The sequence below is a fragment of the Gadus chalcogrammus genome, chromosome 5 (genome assembly GCF_026213295.1).
Source record: "Gadus chalcogrammus isolate NIFS_2021 chromosome 5, NIFS_Gcha_1.0, whole genome shotgun sequence".
Taxonomy (NCBI): Eukaryota; Metazoa; Chordata; class Actinopteri; order Gadiformes; family Gadidae; genus Gadus; species Gadus chalcogrammus.
In genome coordinates, this window is record NC_079416.1 from 23,649,517 (window position 1) to 23,669,710 (window position 20,194).

Sequence of the window (20,194 nt, forward strand, 5' to 3'; positions counted from 1 at the left end):
CCAAAGGGGTAAAGTTGGTTGGATTTAGATTTCGGAGACTAAACCTGAATCTATCAGTGTCTCCGTCTCTTTTCTTTGGATTTAGTCACACATTTTCTGGGTCTTTCAGGTCTACTCTGAAGGGGATAGTTCAGTGGTACATTTTTTCTTTTTGACCACAGAGTCGTACCTACTTAGGGCTTTGAAAGGTTTTTCTTGTCGGAGATTTAAATCCCACCGTAGCTCAGTCTTTGTCTGGTGCCCTGTACTCACCTAGGGACCTTCCCCTTACAACCAACATGTGTCCAACATTTCTGCTTTGACTCAAGAACTATGTGTTCCAGATTAATGTCATGGAGGAACAACTGAAATCTGCCAACATACAAACCAGCGAATCAGAGAGTTCGCTGTGCAGGAAGTATCAGGACCTCGCCGATCAGATTCAAGAGAAGGACGCTGTGATAAAGAGACTGCAGGTGCAGCTGGAAAAACAGGTATGAAGCAGGCAGATGCGGACCACAAAAATGTCCATTTATGTCCATAAAACATCCGATGTAATCCGCAATCCGTATTTCCCTTGAAACACAGATCTTGGTGAGGACCCAGGAAGCAAAGGTCATCGAAGAGAAAGCTGCGAAGATTAAGGACTGGGTCACTGTCAAGCTCAGGGAGGTAAGCTCAGACATGCAGAGTCAAAGCTTGGACTCAAAGGAAAAGGCCTCATGTAAAGCTTTCATCTTTCAGGGCCAACAGTCATTCCACTTTCAAAATGTCAGATTTACTTTAGAGTTATTTTGTGATTTGTGAGTTACAGTGATGACCTCATTGCATCGCTGTGGTTAATCTGTTTCCATACGTTGGGTTGTACTGAAGGTTCTCCCTAAGCTCTATTCTCTCCTGGGTCTCAGATGGAGACAGAGAACCAGCGGTTGAAGATGGCGAACCTCCGGCAGGCAGAGCAGATAATGTTGCTGCAGGACAGACTACAAGGTAGTACATCTCACTCCTCTAGATGCTCCCACTCCTCTAGACCTACTCACTCTTCTAGACCTACTCACTCCTCTAGACGCTCCCACTACTCTAGACCTACTCACTCCTCTAGACGGTCCCACTCCTCTAGACCTACTCACTCCTCTAGACCTACTCACTCCTCTAGATGCTCCCACTCCTCTAGACCTACTCACTCCTCTAGACCTACTCACTCCTCTAGACGCTCCCACTCCTCTAGACCTACTCACTCCTCTAGACGCTCCCACTCCTCTAGACCTACTCACTCCTCTAGACCTACTCACTCCTCTAGATGCTCCCACTCCTCTAGACCTACTCACTCCTCTAGACCTACTCACTCCTCTAGACGCTCCCACTCCTCTAGACCTACTCACTCCTCTAGACCCACTCACTACTCTAGACCTACTCACTCCTCTGGACCCACTCACTCCTCTAGACCTACCTACTCCTCTGGACCTACTCACTCCTCTAGACCCACTCACTCCTCTAGACCCACTCACTCCTCTAGACCCACTCACTCCTCTAGACCTACTCACTCCTCTAGACGTCTCAATCCTCTAGCTGTACTCACTCCTCTAGCCGTCTCACTCCTCTAGACGTCTCACTCCTCTAGACGTCTCACTCCTCCGGACGTCTCACTCCTCCGGACGTCTCACTCCTCTGGACGTCTCACTCCTCTAGACCTACTCACTCCTCTAGACGTCTCACTCCTCTAGACCTACTCACTCCTCTAGCCGTCTCACTCCTCTAGACGTCTCACTCCCACCTCACTCCTCTAGCCGTCTCACTCCTCTAGACCTACTCACTCCTCTTGACGTTTCACTCCCGTCTCACTCCTCTAGACGTCTCACTCCTCTAAACGTCTCACTCGTCTAGGCGTCTCACTCCTCTAGACCTACTCACTCCTCTAGACGTTTCACTCCCGTCTCACTCCTCTAGACGTCTCACTCCTCTAGACGTCTCACTCCTCTAAACGTCTCACTCGTCTAGGCGTCTCACTCCTCTAGTCGTCTCACTCCCATCTCACTCCCTGCCTCAGCGTGACTAAAGAGGAGCGTGCTGTAGGAGACTGACCTAACCAGCTCCACCTGTCCTCCACCTTCTGCGCAGCTCTTCTGGAGCAGCCTCCGTCTCCCGCCACCTCCCCTGCGGCGGACGCCCACCTGGTGCCCACCAGCCCTCTGTACCCCCCCAGCTGCCCCGGGACCCCCCCGGCCCTGGAGGAGTCCTGGAGACAGCCTGGTCCCCGTACCGCCGCTGGGGGAGCCAACCAAGCCAAGGCCCCCCTGACAGGTGGGTGGTCCTCTCTGAGAGGGCCCTGGTGGGGGGCACTGCCGCCTGTGAACGCCACTCAGTACCCCCAGGGGTGGACTGAGACAGGATGAAGGCCACGTCTTGAATGTCCCCATTGATGCTAAACACACCATGCTCACCTCCAAGTCTATACCCAGTGGGATCATTATTAAACTCACTTTATTGATCCCAAAGGGGGGGACGTATCTTTATGGATCTGAGAAACTAAGGCTTTGTTGAAGTTTATCCAGACTGTTGTCTCCTCTCTTAGATCTGAAGTGGGCCCCTGAACCAGGCTCCAAGGGCCGGCCCAGGGAGGGGCCCAGCGGCATGGGGGCCCCCGGCAGCCTGGGGCCCCCCGGGAGCGTCCGGGAGCGGGGGGAGGGCAGAGACCACTCTTCAGACGAACTCAACAGCAAATTCCGCTCGCAGTGCCTCCACTCCTCGTCCTCCTCGTCCTCCTCCTCTTCGTCCTCGGCCTACGAGATGGCCCAGGGCCCCAGCAGCCCCGAGACGGAGACCACGCCCACCGGGGTCACCCCCACGAGCCCCCTGCTGGCCCGCTCCCCCTCCACCAACCAGCCCTTCCCCCCGCCCGGCCACGCGCCCCTCCAGCGCCCCCTGTCCCCCTCGGGGGCCCTGACCCTCCCCAAGCTGCGGACCCCCCTGGCCCCCGGGGACAGCGTCCAGCTGGGGAAGAAGCACTGCAGCCAGCCGCCCCCCGGCCTGGACCGGCTGCACCCCCTCAACGCCAGCCCCGCCCCCACCAGCCCCGCCTCCTCCTCCTCCACCCTCCACAGCACCGCCCCCCCCCCCTTCGCCCAGCTGGTGGAGGAGACGGACATCGACGACGGGACCCCCGACGCCATGGACGGGGTGGTGGAGGGGCCGGTGGCCCCGGAGCTGGCGTCCCCCGGCGGGGGGGCCCTCGCTGGGGGGGCCCTCGCTGGGCCGGTCGAGGACCCGGAGCGGCGGGACGCGGAGGTCCTGAAGCCGCCCACCCCCCCTCTCCACCGGCTCCCCTCCTGGGTACGGTGGTCACATCTTTGTTATCCAGCGCTTACGGGTTTTTATCCTCAAATCCTCGCAGTACGACTCTATGCATCATCAAAGGTGCGATGTACAAATTTGTGCCCGTGTGTTTTCGTACACAGATTAAACTAGGAATGAACCTGCCCCGGCCTGACGCTGGTCTTCATGTGGCGCTCGTTTCTCGTTTCTTCCTCCTCAAAGCCTCAAAGTATCACAGTCGGCGTCCTTCTTCATTCAAAATGAATTGCATCAAATTTGGTACCATCATGCTTTCCTTCAAACTGAAGGAGAAATAAAGCAGAGGCGACGGCTAAATGCGTCCAAATGCAGCCCTTCTCTCCTCCAACGCAGCGGGCAGAAGCAGGAGATATTAAAAGTGTTTTGTCCGTTGGCGAGCGCGATGATGGCAGAACCATAGCAGCGTCATCCGTTGGCATAGCGAATGTTCCAGTGATGTCACTCTGCGACTGCTTCCATTTCTGTTCTTCTGGTGCTGGTGAGAAACAGCAGCGGTGTGTAGCTCTGTGGTTCATGCCGTTATGTAACCTCCCCCCCCCCCCCCCCTGCAGGAGAGTCGTATCTACGCCGTGGCCAAGTCAGGGATGAGGGTATCGGAGGCCGTGCCTGCGGCCAGGGGGGCTGGGAGAGGTGAGTGTCTATCATGGGTGGATGGGCCGGCGGATCTCTGTTATGGAGCAATCCTGTGAACAGAATGCTGCCGGGCTTACAGGCACAGGCAGTTCATTTCCAGGGTTTGATCTTTGGTCTTTGAGTGTAGGTGTGTGGTTGTGTGTGTAGGTGTGTGTGTGTCGGGGGGGGGGGGGGTTGTCTGTGTTTGCACAGGTTTTTGTGTGTGTGTGCGTGTGTGTGTGCGTGTGTTGTGTCATTCACCTGATGCTTAACTGACTGCGGTGGGTCCTATCTGTCTGTCATTCTTCCTATTGATGTCACTTCCTTTTCCCTTCGGGGCTTCACACACACACCTTGGCAGATGCACTGTGTGTGTGTGTGTGTGTGTGTGTGTGTGTGTGTGTGTGTGTGTGTGTGTGTGTGTGTGTGTGTGTGTGTGTGTGTGTGTGTGTGTGTGTGTGTGTGTGTGTGTGTGTTCTCAGCAGAGGACTGAGGGAGGGTTGGTGGTGGTGGTGGTGGTGGTTTTTAATCAGCGATGAAAGAGTGAAGGCAGCGTATAATTACCAGCGTGTCTTCTGCCTCGCCGGCTGCGCGCTGCCTGCAGACTCCTGCGTGATGATTGGAGGGGGTTAAAGGATCGGGTTTCCTGTCTGCCGGGCGAAGAGACAGCAGGGGCTTTTAGTTGGGGATGATGATGTCATCGCTCGCTACCAGTCAGACGGCTCTCAGGCCTCTAGCTCCGCCTCTGGCAGACGTGTGGGGCGGAGACTGTTTTAAGATCAAAGCCTCGACCAGGCACGGCTTGGTTAGGGTTAGGGGGAGATCAGATAGTGTTCATGAAAATGATGAGTAGAAATAAAAAATAAATGTGTGGGAATAGCCTAGACCTGTGGTAAACAGTTTAAGTGGAAATAATAAGTGTGTGTGTGTGTGTGTGTGTGTGTGTGTGTGTGTGTGTGTGTGTGTGTGTGTGTGTGTGTGTGTGTGTGTGTGTGTGTGTGTGTGTGTGTGTGTGTGTGTGTGTGTGTGTGTGTTGCAGGTCTCCAGTGCCCTGCCTCAGGGCCGTTCCCCCACCTCATCTACAAGAACATCAACGTCCCGGTGTACACCACGCTGAAAGGGGTGAGTGCTCCACCCCCCAAAGGGGCGCTCCGGTCTATTGGGGAGTTGGATTTTGTTACAGACACTTTTTTGTAATCACTGTAAGAACAAATTGCAAAAAAAATGAATCAACTTTAAATAGTAGTGTTGGTTCTGTAGTATCTCATCCTAGCAGCCTCTGTTGTCTACGGGGAATGGGTTAACCTAGTGATGGTTAGTGCTTGGCACCTGGTTCTATGAACATCCTTACCGTACCGACAGAGATATATTGTTGTTTCTCTTTCTTCTGACGAATGGACTGATTGTGAGTCTGATAAACGCTCTGACTGAACGAGCTCTTCTGGGACGATGGACCAATGGGGGGAAGGGGTTTCCCTGTTTAGATGAATTTCTAAAATAATACTTTGACGAAAAGTTTGACAAAGAGTGTCAACAACTGTCATGCAGGACGTGTGTTGCGGCACGGCCTTGTGGTTCCCGCCGACATGTTAACGTCTTGTGTGTGTGTGTGTGTGTGTGTGTGTGTGTGTGTGTGTGTGCCATGCATGTGTGCATGTGCGTGTGTGTGTGTGTGTGTGTGTGTGTGTGTGTGTGTGTGTGTGTGTGTGTGTGTGTGTGTGTGTGTGTGTGTGTGTGTGTGTGTGTGTGTGTGTGTGTGTGTGCCATGCATGTGTGCGTGTGTGTGTGTGTATGTGCATGTGTGTGTGTGTTTGTGCGTCAGAAAGCCACTCAGATCAGCAGCGTCCCATTGGCCGACGAGGACTCGGGCTCGGAGGACGACAGCGGCTCCCTGGCCAGCCTGAGGACCTCGGCCCCGGGGCCCGACCGCAAGGGCAGCGGCCCCGGGAGCCCTCGCGCCGCCAAGAGAGGTGAGGAGGGGGGGGGGGGACGACTGATGGGAAGGGGGAGGTACTTATACGCTGCTTGGCAACAGTGTTGAGGAACTATATTTTTTTGGTGGGAGATGGAGGATGTGTGTTCAACAGAGCTGTGTGTTTATTCTGTGTTACCCGAGGTGGTCTTCACTCACTGCTCTATAAAGGCAGGGATTCACTGGAGGCGGGGCCTCACACTGGAGGCGGGGCCTCACAGTGACCTCAGACCAGCCTCTGGTTAACCAGCCTCCGGTAAACTCTGGTTAACCAGAGGCTGATGGCTCCTGGCCTCCCCCTCTCCTCACCCCTCCCTCACCCTCCGCCTCACCCCTCCCCCTCTGTCCCTCCCCAGGGGTGTCCATGTCGTCGGTCGGCTCGGAGAGCGACTACGCCATCCCCCCCGATGCCCACTCCCTGGACAGCGACTACTCTGAGCCCGAGCTCAAGGTCCAGCGCACCTCGTCCTACTCCTGCGGGAGCAGCAGCGGGCCGGTGAGGGGAGCTGAGGGGAGGGGGAGGGGGGAGGAGGGGGGAGGGGGGAGGGAGGAGAGGGGAGGGGGGGGGGGGGAGGAGGGGGGAGGGGGAGAGGAGGAGGAGGAGGAGGAGGGGGGGGGGGGGGGGGGGGGGAGCGGAGGAGGAGAGGAGGGGGAGGAGAGGGGAGGGAGGAGAGGGGAGGGGGGGGGGGGAGGAGGGGGGAGGGGGAGAGGAGGAGGAGGAGGAGGGGGGAGGAGGGGGAGGAGGAGGAGGAGGAGGGGAGGAGGGAGGGGGGGGGGAGGGGGGAGGAGAGGGGAGGGAGGAGGAGGGGGGGGGGAGAGGAGGGGGGAGGAGGAGAGGAGGGGGGGAGGAGGAGGAGGAGGAGAAGAGGAGGAGGAGGGAGGAGGAGGGGGGAGGGGGAGGAGGAGGAGGAGGAGGGAGGAGGGGGAGCAGGAGGAGGAGGAGGAGGGGGGAGAGCAACAGCCTCCCGGTGAGTAGACCTGGGGAGAGGAGGAGAAAAACAGGAATGGATTGGAGGAGTAGAGGTGAGGAAAACTGAAGCTGGGAGGAAGAGGAGAGTGGAGAAATTGAGCACCAAGAGGAAGATGAGTGATGGGGTAGAGCGGAGAGGAGCTGGTGATGATGAGGATGATGATGAAGGGTAGAGCGGTGGTGTTGAGGTATGGTCTGTGGACCGTGTGATGGTGCAGGAGGTGCTGGAGAAGTCGGGCTACCTCCTGAAGATGGGCAGTCAGATCAAGGCCTGGAAGAGGCGCTGGTTCATCCTCCGCAACGGAGAGATCCTCTACTACAAGTCTCCGGTGAGAAACGCACTCTCACACTCTCTCTGTCGCACACTCACTCTCACACTCTCTCGGTCACACTCTCTCTGTCACTCTCTCTGTCGCACTCTCTCTGTCACACTCTCTGTCGCACTCTATATGTCACACACTCACTCACACACTCTGTGTTCTTCGAGCAGGCACGGCTTGGTTAGGGTTTATATCAGATAGTTTTCATAAAAATACGAGTAGAAATAAAAAATAAATACGTGGGAATAGCCTAGACATGGGTTAAGCTGTTTAAGTTGAAATACTAAGTGTGTTTGTGTGTGTGTGTGTGTGTGTGTGTCTGCGTGTGCGTCTGTCCTCAGAGCGACGTGATCCGGAAGCCCCAGGGCCAGATGGAGCTGACCTCTTCCTGTCGGATCGCCCGCGGAGAGGGAGCTCAGACATTCCAGGTGAGCTGACGCCCCCCCCCCCCCGGTCACCTGCTGACCTTTGACCTCTGCATGCTTCCCCTGGAGTGAATGCTTGATGCTTGATTCTTGTTCGTCTGAGACGAGCAGCGAGAACACACACCATGCCACTGCTCAGGGGAGGTGTGTGTGTGTGTGTGTGTGTGTGTGTGTGTGTGTGTGTGTGTGTGTGTGTGTGTGTGTGTGTGTGTGTGTGTGTGTGTGTGTGTGTGTGTGTGTGTGTGTGTGTGTGTGTGTGTGTGTGTGTGAAGAAGCTCTGCATTCCAGCGCCAGGGCTTAAGATGACATCAGGCCCTGGAATGTCTCTCTCTCGCTCTCTCGCTCTCGCTCTCGCTCTCTGTCTCTGTGTCTCTCTCTCTCTCTCTCTCTCTCTCTCTCTCTCTCTCTCTCTCTCTCTCTCTCTCTGTCTCTGTCTCTGTCTCTGTCTCTGTCTCTCGCTCTGTCTCTCTCGCTCTCGCTCTCTGTCTCTCTCGCTCTCTGTCTCTCTCGCTCTCTGTCTCTCTCTCTCTCGCTCTCTGTCTCTCTCTCTCTCGCTCTCTGTCTCTCTCTCTCTCGCTCTCTGTCTCTGTGTCTCTCTGTGGGTTTATCCAAACAGCTGATCTGATCTGCTCAGACACGACCACGGTGAGGGTTGTGGTGATGAAGATGATGATGATGAAGGTTGTGGTGGTGATGTCTGGGATGGCGGGGGGATCATGGCGGTGGTGGTGGTGGTGGTAGTCATGGCGGTGGTGTTGGTGGTGGAGGTGGTGCTGGTGGCGATGAGGATGATGAAGGTTGTGGTGGTGATTTCTGGGATGGTGGGGGGATCATGGCGGTGGTGGTGGTCTTGGTGGTGGAGGTGGTGCTGGTGGCGATGAGGGTGATGAAGACTGTGGGTTCTCCCGGTTCTCAGCTGGTGACGGAGAAGAAGACGTTCTTCCTGACCGCCGACTCGCCCAACATCCTGGAGGAGTGGATCCGCGTGCTGCAGAACGTCCTGAAGGTCCAGGCCAGCGGGCCCGTCGCCGTGGAGACCGCCTCCAAGCCCGCCGCCAGGGGCTGGCTCACCAAGGTGTGTGTGTGTGTGTGTGTGGTGTGTGTGGTGTGTGTGTGTGTGTGTGGTGTGTGTGTGGTGTGTGTGGTGTGTGTGTGTGTGTGTGTGTGTGTGTGTGTGTGTGTGTGTGTGTGTGTGTGTGTGTGTGTGTGTGTGTGTGTGTGTGTGTGTGTGTGTGTGTGTGTGTGTGTGTGTGTGTGTGTGTGTGTGTGTGTGTGTGGTGTGTGTGGTCTCTGACAGCTTTGAGCTGGTTCAAGACCGGGTCCCGCCCCCCTCAGGCCCCGCCCCCTATGGCCCCGCCCCCCTCGGGGCCCCAGATGTGCAGGTCGGGTCCTGGCCAGGCGCTGGTGACCTCCATGACCTCCATGACCTTGTGACCCTTATTAACTGACGCATAGCTGTGATGATGATGATGAATGATGATGATGAGGTTCATCTTCATCATCATCACGTTTTTTTCAAAAGCCCCTTACGTCATGTTAGCGATACCATCCCCGCTCTCTATATTTATTTATTTGAAACATTTAATTTATTTATTCAGGATGCTTGTACCATCATTATGTAGTTGAGCCTCTCACCGGTCGGTTGGGGTCCATTAGGTCAGTATCTGTTTGTCAGTTGGCCGGGGTTCACCCGTTCCCCGCATACAAAGCTACGACGCAGCCAATGATTAACTCTAAGTAGACGGTGAACCTTCTAGTGATGCTTTGTATATTTCTGTAGCCTTAAGTCTATTACCTCAATGGAAAGAGGACTTTTACTTTAGTTGTATTTATCCTGTGTAGCATCGTTGCTAATGTCATAGCTATTTAGGAGCTAACCGCTAGCGCAACCCGTCTGTTTCAGGTCAAACACGGACACTCCAAGCTGGTGTGGTGCTCTCTGGTCGGCAAGGTCTTCTACTACTACCGCAACCAGGACGACAAGGTTCATAAAACAAGCCCCCCTCTGCCCGAACACGCCCCGGTGCTCAGGGCTGACGACGTCATACGCCAACATACTGTCCAATGAAACACGCGCCAGGGATAACATCTGCTATTTACTGTTGAATCATTGTTGTAGATAGGTTTCACCTGTGAGTGGGTTCAGCTTCGGGCTGGAGTCCTGGTCCTGAACCCAGAACCTTTGGTCTGTGACCAAACAGCAGAACCACTAGACTGCCTCCAGCTTCACACATCAGAGCCGTGGCGCCGTTCTGCCCGACAACGGGAATCACTGACACTGAGAACGAGGAACAGCTCCAGCACCACCGGACTGATCTGAGGGGCGGATCAGTCCGGGGAGGGTCAGCCCCCCCCCTCCTATCTGTACCCCATCCACTAACCCCCCCTCCTATCTGTACCCCAGCTCCCCCTGGGCCAGCTGCGGGTGCGGGACGCGGTGGTCCAGGAGGTGGACCGCTCCTGCGACTCCGACGAGGACTACGAGGCGGGGGCCCGGGGCCCCGGCCCCCGGGGGGCGGGGGGCCGCGGGTTCCTGTCCTCCCACTGCACCCTGGTGGTCCAGCCCTGGGAGAAGAGCCCCACCTACCTGCTCATCGGCACCAAGCAGGAGAAGGTACGGGGAGGTGGGGGTGGTGGAGGTGGTGGGGAATGAATATGGAAGGATATAGAAATGTAAAGAAAGAACTGGCAGCAAGTAAATTCTACAAAACCTAGCAGTGAGAGCAGTGAGAGTTATGTCAAATAAACGCGGATCCCGATCTGTTGTTGTTTGGTTGGGCTCCACTTCCTGCTCCCGTGTCTTTGACTGTGGCTCTGGGTGAAGGCTTCTGCCCTGGCTCACACGTGTGTCCCCCCCCCCCCAGGACACGTGGCTGTACCACCTGACGGTGGCGGCGGGCAGCGGCGCCGGCCTCAAGGTGGGCACGGAGTACGAGCAGGTGATCGGAAAACTACTGGACGCAGAGGGAGACCCCGGTGAGTCCAGACCTCCATATCTATCGCTCGCTCCCCTAGACCCAGCCACTAGCAACGGCTCTCGACCACACTGAATTCTTTACAGTGGGCACAGTGACTCTCTCTCTGTCTCTGTCTCTGTCTCTGTCTCTGTCTCTCTGTCTCTCTGTCTCTGTCTCTCTCTCTCTCTCTCTCTCTCTCTCTCTCTCTCTCTCTCTCTGTCTCTCTCTCTGTCTCTCTCTCTGTCTCTCTCTCTGTCTCTCTCTCTGTCTCTGTCTCTGTCTCTGTCTCTCTCTCTCTCTCTCTCTCTCTCTGTCTCTGTCTCTGTCTCTGTCTCTGTCTCTCTGTCTCTGTCTCTGTCTCTCTCTCTCTGTCTCTGTCTCTCTGTCTCTCTGTCTCTGTCTCTGTCTCTGTCTCTCTCTCTCTCTGTCTCTGTCTTTGTCTCTGTCTCTCTCTCTCTCTCTCTCTCTCTCTCTGTCTCTCTGTCTCTGTCTCTGTCTCTCTCTCTCTCTCTCTCTGTCTCTCTGTCTCTCTGTCTCTCTGTCTCTGTCTCTGTCTCTGTCTAACTGTCTCTCTCTCTGTCTCTGTCTCTGTCTCTCTCTCTCTCTCTCTCTCTCTCTCTCTGTCTCTGTCTCTCTGTCTCTGTCTCTGTCTCTGTCTCTGTCTCTGTCTCTGTCTCCCTGTCTAACTGTCTCTCTCTCTCTCTCTGTCTAACTGTCTCTCTCTCTGTCTCTCTGTCTAACTGTCTCTCTCTCTGTCTCTCTGTCTAACTGTCTCTCTCTCTGTCTCTCTCTCTCTGTCCCTCTCTCTCTGTGTCTCTCTCTCTCTCTGTCTCTACACGCACACCGAGTCATCTGGTTTTAACCTCGTTTAGGTAATCAGCCGATCTCCTAACAGCCGCGGTTAAGGAACAGGTTTCAATGTGCCCGCTGCATCGTACCAGCATCATGGATCAGTCCTCAACGACAGCCAGTGGCTCTGGTATGAGCGGACCAGCCGCAGTGGGAGTCAGCTCCTCTCCATGTCCCAGCAACAGCTGCGTTTATAGATCTGTTTCCAGGCACTCAAAAGAGCCCCGTAGAACGACTTTGTGATTATCATGGTTTGTAGGCACGGTGCTTAAATTAGACGTCCACTGTAACCGTAGACCCTCATAGTTCAGACATAAGTAGTGTGGGTTGCGTTGGTAAATGAGTCAAGTTGTTATCTGAGGGCGGCGCAGGGCTAGTCGAGGCTCCTCCTGTTAGCATTTAGCCTAGCTATTTTGATCTGGGATGCTAATCCAGAATGCAGACGCTGTTTATGACTGATCTGGTGGGGAATGATTTTCAGATGCAGGGTCACTCCAGTATAACCAGATCTGTGTGTGTGTGTGTGTGTGTGTGTGTGTGTGTGTGTGTGTGTGTGTGTGTGTGTGTGTGTGTGTGTGTGTGTGTGTGTGTGTGTGTGTGTGTGTGTGTGTGTGTGTGTGTGTGTGTGTGTGTCCCCAGACTCGGTGCTGTGGGGCAGTGTGGCTCTGTGCTGCTCTCAGGAGGGTCTGCGCTGCTCTCTCACCACGCTGCCGTCCGACGCCCTCCAGACTGAGGCCCTGAAGCTCTTCAAGGTTACACACACGCCTACTACACACGCCTACTACACACTGCAACTACACACTCGTACTGCACACTCCTAATACACACTCCTACTACACACTCCCCTTCAATCCAACCACACACTCCTACTACACACTACTACTACACACTACTACTACTACAAACTCCCCTCGCGACTTCAACCCTTCCTACACACTCTTCATTCCTTGCTACAAACACCCTCTCCCCTTCAACCCCCTCTCTCGCTCCCCCTCTCGCTCCCCCTCTCGCTCTCCCTCTCGCTCTCTCTGTCTCCCCTGCCTCCACACACAGACCCTCTGTCCCTCTGGTTGTCCTCTGGATCTGTGTCCGGCCCCCCCTCTCTCTCTCTCTCTCTCTCTCTCTCTATGATCTATAAATCATGTGGGAAAGGATCTAGTAACCAGAGGTCAGAGGTTAACTATGCCACTAGCACTGGGCAGTCATGGTCTCCCTCTCTACTCTGGCTTCTGTGTCTGTCTCTGTCTGTGTCTCAATCATTCACTCACTCACTGTATCACTGTATCACTGTATCACTCACTCACTCACTCACTCACTCACTCACTCACTCACTCACTCACTCACTCACTCACTCACTCACTCACTCACTCACTCACTCACTCACTCACTCACTCACTCTCTGACTGAGGCTCTGTTGAATGCTCTCTGCCCTCCAGAGGCCTCGGACACATCAAACACTCTGGGGGGGGACCCCAGAGGGCCCCCCCCCCCAGGTCATTAAAACGTGTGGTGGAGGGAGAGAGAGAGAGAGAGAGAGAGAGAGGGGGGGATGAGTGGGAGAGGAGGAGGGGGAGGGAGAGGGGGAGGGAGGGAGAGAGAGGGATGAGATGGAGAGGAGGAGGGGGGAGAGGGAGAGGGAGGGAGGGAGAGAGAGGGATGAGATGGAGAGGAGGAGAGGGGGAGAGGGAGGGAGAGGGAGGGAGAGAGAGGGATGAGATGGAGAGGAGGAGGGGGGGAGAGGGAGAGAGAGAGGGATGAGATGGAGAGGAGGAGGGGGGAGAGGGAGAGGGAGAGGGATGAGATGGAGAGGAGGAGGGGGGGAGAGGGAGAGGGAGGGAGGGAGAGAGAGGGATGAGATGGAGAGGGGGAGAGGGAGGGAGAGAGAGGGATGAGATGGAGAGGAGGAGGGGGGAGAGGGAGAGGGAGAGGGAGGGAGGGAGAGAGAGGGATGAGATGGAGAAGAGGAGGGGGGGGCTGATTATCAGCCCTGATCGGGTGCTAAACGCTCCCCCGGTTTACTAGGCGTGTGAAAGGAGGCGCCCCTTGTTTAATGGAGGAAGTAACTTGGGAGGTCAAGGCTTTGGTGGGGGGGGGGGAGGGGGGAAGGTTGGGAGGGAGGAGGAGGGAGGATAAAGGATGGAAGATGATCAGAGGAAGACGGTGAACCTTGACCTTGAACCGAGGCTCCAGTTTCTCTGTCCCCCTCTTCCTTTCTTCAGCTCCGTATCTAAGCTCTCTCCCCGCTCCGCTGGCCCGGAGCTCGGCTCTGTGGGGCTTTCTCTGTGCCCAGCCAGCCCTGAAACCCTCCGCACAGACACTTAGAGGCAGCCAGGGAATGGAACCGGCAGTCTTTTCAAGTCCCGGCGGCGGCGGCGGCGCTTTGAAGCAGCCCTCCACTTTGTTCTCATGAGTCCGAAGCGTTCAGAAAGGCCGTCTTTGTCTCCGCTCGCCGCGAGTTATCGCTTTTCAGAAATAATGAGGTTTGCATTTTGCTTTCTTTGTCCTTTTTGAAAAACAACCAGACGGAAAAACGGGTCCTTTGTGCTAATTGCAGTGTAATGCATCTTTCTGGGAAGGATTTGGACGGCTTCAAAGTACCACTTAAGATAAATTGAATAACAAAACTCTTCTGCGCTGCGCGGCTTGTTGGTCAGGAGAGGATCTGCTGCCCCCTGCTGCTGCTGGACTCGTGTTGAACTTCAGGTTCATTGAATCGATTTTTTTGTGTGAAGCAGAAAATGTTTGCAGCAGAATACTTGGTCTTTTTTATGGGATTTTGTGCCTTTATGGACAGAACAGTAGCTAGAAACAGAGAAGAAAAGACATGTAGCATTGGGCCAGCTGACGTTGGCGCACTAGAGAGTTTGGGAGATGTCTCCTTTACTTTATGGGCGTTTAGCAGACGCTTTTAGCAGACCCTTTATCCAAAGCGACTTACAACGGTTCATACACACGTTCACACACCGACAGCGGAGTCGACCAGCAGGGCGAGTTAGGGTGAGCAAGTGAGCCCGCTCTACCTCCCGAGCCACTGGCGCCCCTCCCCCCTGCTCCAGTATCCTCTTTAATACTGGTCCCCCCCCCCCTTATCTCCCCAGTCCTGTCAACTCTTCATCAACGTCCTGGTGGAGTCTCCCTCCATCGACTACCACACCTCGCTGGCCCAGAATGCACTGCAGGTGTGCCTGACCCACCCGGAGCTCCAGAACGAGATGTACTGTCAGCTGATCAAGCAGACGCACCGACGCACGCCAAACAACTACTCCCTAACGCAGGTGAGACCCAACGCCGGTTAACTAGTCCCTAACCAGGTCAGAGCTAACGCCGGTTAACTAGTCCCTAACCAGGTCAGACCTAACGCTGGTTAACTAGTCCCTAACCAGGTCAGACCTAACGCTGGTTAACTAGTCCCTAACCAGGTCAGACCTAACGCCGGTTAACTAGTCCCTAACCAGGTCAGACCTAACGCCGGTTAACTAGTCCCTAACCAGGTCAGACCTAACGCCGGTTAACTAGTCCCTAACCAGGTCAGACCTAACGCCGGTTAACTAGTCCCTAACCAGGTCAGACCTAACGCCGGTTAACTAGTCCCTAACCAGGTCAGACCTAACGCCGGTTAACTAGTCCCTAACCAGGTCAGACCTAACGCCGGTTAACTACCCCCTAACCAGGTCAGACCCGCCGGTTAACTAGTCCCTAACGCAGGTCAGACCTAACGCCGGTTAACTACCCCCTAACCAGGTCAGACCTAACGCTGGTTAACTAGTCCCTAACCAGGTCAGACCTAACGCTGGTTAACTAGTCCCTAACCAGGTGAGACCTAACAATGGTTAACTACCCCCTAACCAGGTCAGACCCGCCGGTTAAACCACTCCTAACCAGGTCAGACCTAACGCCGGTTAACTACCCCCTAACCAGGTCAGACCTAACGCTGGTTAACTAGTCCCTAACCAGGTCAGACCTAACGACGGTTAACTAGTCCCTAACGCAGGTCAGACCTAACGCCGGTTAACTACTCCCTAACCAGGTCAGAGCCGCCGGTTAAACTACTCCCTAACCAGGTCAGAGCCGCCGGTTAAACTACTCCCTAACCAGGTCAGAGCTGCCGGTTAAACTACTCCCTAACCAGTTCAGACCTAACGCCTGTTAAACCACTCCTAACCAGGTCAGACCCGCCGGTTACACCACTCATAACCAGGTCAGACCTAATGCCGTTTAAACACCTCCTAACCAGGTCAGACCTAACGCCGGTTAGGTTAAACCACTCCTAACCAGGTCAGACCTAACGCCGGTTAAACCACTCCTAACCAGGTCAGACCTAACTCCAGTTAAACCACTCCTAACCAGGTCAGACCTAACTCCAGTTAAACCACTCCTAACCAGGTCAGACCTAACGCCGGTTAAACCACTACTAACCCTACAGAGAGGCGCTCTTCGAGAGAGCAGTGAGTGAGGGTGAGACTCATGATGGAATAAAGTGTCAATAATGTAAAGTCTGAACTCGTTGTGGTCGGGATGTTGCACTCCATCGACACGGTTTGTCTCTGAGAACATTACACAGAAAACAAACCGTTAAAACCAAGGTGATGATTTAGATCCTTTGGCATATTTCCGTTCCTTATAGCAAGCTTGAAATTCCTTCACAAATGCTCAGCTGAAAAAGCATCCATCTTGGCTAATAGAAAGGACATAACCCTTAAGGTACGACCCTCGACCGGCCGTCACTGTGGTTCTAATGTCACATCTCTCCATCTCCCTACAGTGCTGGCAGCTGCTCTCTCTGTGCGTCGCTCTATTCCTTCCCCAACAACACTTCCTGTGGTACCTGAGGCAGTACCTGCAGCGCAACGCCGACCCCAAGTGAGGAGTGTGTGTGTGTGTGCGTGTGCGTGCGTGCGTTTGTGTGTCCATAACGTTTATCCTTATATGTACGTGAACAAATAGAGCTGTAAATCATCTCGGCAAACCTCTGGCTTTATGTACTCATGTCTATTTGGAACCAGTGGAGTTAAGAGAGAACCAGTAACTCCTCAGACTCACGGCCCGACCGATATCAGACAGAGTAGCGCCCCCTCCGTCCTAACCCCCCCCCCCCGGGACTCTGGCGCCCCCTGCAGGAGCGAGGTGGGGAAGTACGCCGTGTACTGCCAGCGGTCTCTGGAGCGCACGCTGAGCAGCGGGGAGCGCGAGGCCAAGCCCTCCCGCATGGAGATCGTGTCCATCCTGCTGAGGAACCCCTACCACCACTCGCTGCCCTTCAGCCTGCCCGTGCACTTCAGCAACCAGGCCTACCAGGTGAGGGTCAGGGGTCACCACACACACAACCCTACCAGGTGAGGGTCAGGGGTCACCACACACACAACCCTACCAGGTGAGGGTCAGGGGTCACCACACACACAACCCTACCAGGTGAGGGTCGAGGGTCACTACACACACACACACAACCCCTACCAGGTGAGGGTCGAGGGTCACCACACACACACACACACACACACACACACACACACACACACACACACACACACACACACACACACACACACACACACACACACACACACACACACACACACACACACACACACACACACAACCCTACGAGGTGAGGGTCAGGGGTCCACACACACACACACACACACACACACACACACACACACACACACACACACACACACACCCCACACACACAGACACACACCAGGTGAGGGTCACCACACACACACACACACACACACACACACACACACACACACACACACACACACACACACACACACACACACACACACACACACACACCAGGTGAGGGTCACCACACACACACACACACACACACACACACACACACACACACACACACACACACACACACACACACACACACACACACACACACACACCCCACACACACAGACACACACCAGGTGAGGGTCACCACACACACACACACACACACACACACACACACACACACACACACACACACACACACACACACACACACACACACACACACACACACACACACACACACACCTTCTGGAACTTGTTTCTTTGTCCCTTTCTTAATACATTTAATTTAGATGATTCTTTCTTATGCTGTTTCTTTCTTTCACCGTCTCCCTCTCTGTCCGACCACAGTATACGTGGGTCATGATACCGGGTCGGGATACTAAGCCTCAACCTGTTCATGAAGTCCAAAAATCATACCCACTATATGTACAATTGTGAATAATCTAAACAACACAATAACAAAAATTACTTCCTTTCAAAAGTGCATCAAGTCTGGGTCAAGCTGAACCTTACCAAAGCAAAAAGACATCGCACTCACACACTTAACAAACAAATACACAAAGCCAATGTGAACACCGTGTGTTCATCACACATGTGGTCCATGACACACTCGACCAATCGGACTGATCATCACCACCCCTAGATTAGGTAGCCCCGCCCATTCTGCCGGTGATTTGATACGTTACGTACCGATACGTTTTTGCGGGAGCCAACCACAAAGCTGGCTTGGTGATTGGCTCCCGCAAAAAACGTATCGGAAGCAGAAAGAAATGTATTGCTCTTCTCTGGACCCTTGTACAGGGCGAACTCAGACCGCCAGCAGAATGGGCGGGGCTACCCAGTCTAGGGGTGGACGGGATTGCGTCGCATGGGAAGACTCTTTGGCTAACGCCGCGAGGGTGCTAACCATGTAGGCTAACCGACGTAGCTTTGATTCCCTTGTGCGGGTTTATGCTAAATGTTATTGAACTCTCTCCTCCAACCTGCTTTCCTGTCCGATATCGCCCGTTTTTTTATTCATATAATAATAAATTGACTATACAAAAAGTACAAAATGTAGATACATCGCGCTTTCGGCTGGTTTAATACAGTGACCACAGGGAAGCGACAGCAAGCAGCCAATCCACAGTCGATCTTGGTCTGGCAATAGCCAGGCTACACCCCCCCTCCCACCCCCCATAACCCCCTGGTGCCCCTGCCTCTCCGCAGGTGGTGGGCTTCGACGGCTCCACCACGGTGGAGGAGTTCCTGGGCCCGCTGAACCAGAGGGTGGGCCTCAGGAAGACCCAGCTCTCCGGCTTCGCCCTCTTCACCGACGACCCCTCCGGGAAGGACCTGGAGCACTGCCTGCAGCCGTCGGCCAAGGTGAGGGCCAGCCCTAGGGCCGGGGTCTGACCCCTGCAGTCAGGTGTATGGTCCAATCAGAGCCTCTAACACATCCAGTCAGGTGTATGGTCCAATCAGAGCCCCTGACACATCTAGTCAGGTGTATGGTCCAATCAGAGCCTCTGACACATCCAGTCAGGTGTATGGTCCAATCAGAGCCTCTAACACATCCAGTCAGGTGTTTTGTCCACTCAGAGTCTCTGACTCATCAGGTCAGTGGAGGGGTCCACTCAGTCGAGACGCAGTTGAAACCGTGCACGTTTCTAGGTCGGTTGCTGCGGTGTCTAGCGAAGCAAAGTTGAAGTAATTTAAACTTCCAAGTCATCTCTGCACCACCACCGCGGGAACCCAAGTAGACCCAAATAGTTCACCATGACTATTTCTCCTTTTAGCAGAGAGGGTAATGCCAGTTTAATAGTTTAACAGTGTAACAGTGTAATATGGAGAAGACCTTTGAGACTGACTGGCTTAGGGCTGCTCTACAATTACAACGGGCCGACTTTTGTCGTACTCTGGGGGATTAATCACAGTTATTTTCCGTGCCGTTGTGTAGATCTGTGATGTCATCTCCAAATGGGAGCAGGCCCTGAAAGAACTGCATCCTGGGAAATACGAGGGGACGAGAATCGTTCGTCTGACGTACAAGAGCAGGTGAGGACTTAAACAAATACCCAAGGTGGGATTTAAACTCTTTACCTCAAAGCAAATTACAAGAAGGTTTCACAACACGCGTTGTTCTCTAAGCTCTTACAACTTACTTTCATTCTACTAAATTAGAATGTGATTAATAAATAAAATGAACAGTCTACAGTTAGAAACGTAGGTTTTTTTTCCTTCAAGCTGGGAATCTTTACATTCAACATCCCATAATAACACACACAATGCATTGATATGATTAGATTTGATTATGTAATGGTTACCTAAACAGAAAGCTTCATTTCTTCACTCCTCCTCCACTAACGTGTCCGTGCCGGCAGGCTGTGTTTCCGAGCTCATGCCAAGGGCGAGACGGAGCGAGAGCGCCTCCTGCTGGCCTACCAGGTGAACGACGAGGTGCAGGGCGGACACTTCCCCGTCAGCAAGGAGCTGGCGCTGGAGGTGGCCGCGCTCATGGCTCAGGTCCGTAACGGGGCGGGACTCAGGTTACGGGGATCTGATAGGTTAAGGAAAACAGAGCTAATATCGAAATTGATTTTTTTTTTTTTTTTTTCGTTTAGGTCGAGCATGGGGACCTGGAGCGACCCACACCCTCCTCCTCCCCCTCCTCCCCCTCCTCCCCCCCCTCCCCCGTCACACCCGGCTCCCCCTCCTCCAAGGCCCAGCTGGTTCTGCTGCAGATCATGGAGCGATTCTACCCCAAGCGCTACAAGCAGGACTGCACCTCAGACCAGCTCCGGTACACACACACACACACACACACACACACACACACACACACACACACACACACACACACACACACACACACACACACACACACACACACACACACACCATGGCAGATGTTGGTCTGCATTGTTTACTGGCGTTTCTAAACAGAGTAAACTTTGAGAGAGAATGTTTCAAATATCTTTTCTCTG

General features: G+C 54.3%; 1 protein-coding gene across 1 annotated transcript in view; it reads left to right on the forward strand.

Moving 5' to 3' along the window:
- plekhh1 (pleckstrin homology domain containing, family H (with MyTH4 domain) member 1) overlaps window positions 1-20,194 on the forward strand; it is a 42,341-nt gene that overhangs the window by 14,145 nt on the left and 8,002 nt on the right. Inside the window, exons 4-26 of the mRNA XM_056590325.1 lie at window positions 324-473; window positions 568-651; window positions 888-969; window positions 2,098-2,280; window positions 2,552-3,309; window positions 3,882-3,960; window positions 4,982-5,064; window positions 5,765-5,912; window positions 6,271-6,410; window positions 7,103-7,213; window positions 7,546-7,632; window positions 8,546-8,704; window positions 9,533-9,613; window positions 10,034-10,243; window positions 10,494-10,605; window positions 12,075-12,187; window positions 14,534-14,710; window positions 16,198-16,295; window positions 16,553-16,730; window positions 18,438-18,593; window positions 19,168-19,265; window positions 19,592-19,733; window positions 19,832-20,010. Of these exons, the coding sequence (XP_056446300.1) occupies window positions 324-473; window positions 568-651; window positions 888-969; window positions 2,098-2,280; window positions 2,552-3,309; window positions 3,882-3,960; window positions 4,982-5,064; window positions 5,765-5,912; window positions 6,271-6,410; window positions 7,103-7,213; window positions 7,546-7,632; window positions 8,546-8,704; window positions 9,533-9,613; window positions 10,034-10,243; window positions 10,494-10,605; window positions 12,075-12,187; window positions 14,534-14,710; window positions 16,198-16,295; window positions 16,553-16,730; window positions 18,438-18,593; window positions 19,168-19,265; window positions 19,592-19,733; window positions 19,832-20,010 (3,608 nt within the window). The remainder of the gene's footprint in view (window positions 1-323; window positions 474-567; window positions 652-887; window positions 970-2,097; window positions 2,281-2,551; window positions 3,310-3,881; window positions 3,961-4,981; window positions 5,065-5,764; window positions 5,913-6,270; window positions 6,411-7,102; window positions 7,214-7,545; window positions 7,633-8,545; window positions 8,705-9,532; window positions 9,614-10,033; window positions 10,244-10,493; window positions 10,606-12,074; window positions 12,188-14,533; window positions 14,711-16,197; window positions 16,296-16,552; window positions 16,731-18,437; window positions 18,594-19,167; window positions 19,266-19,591; window positions 19,734-19,831; window positions 20,011-20,194) is intronic.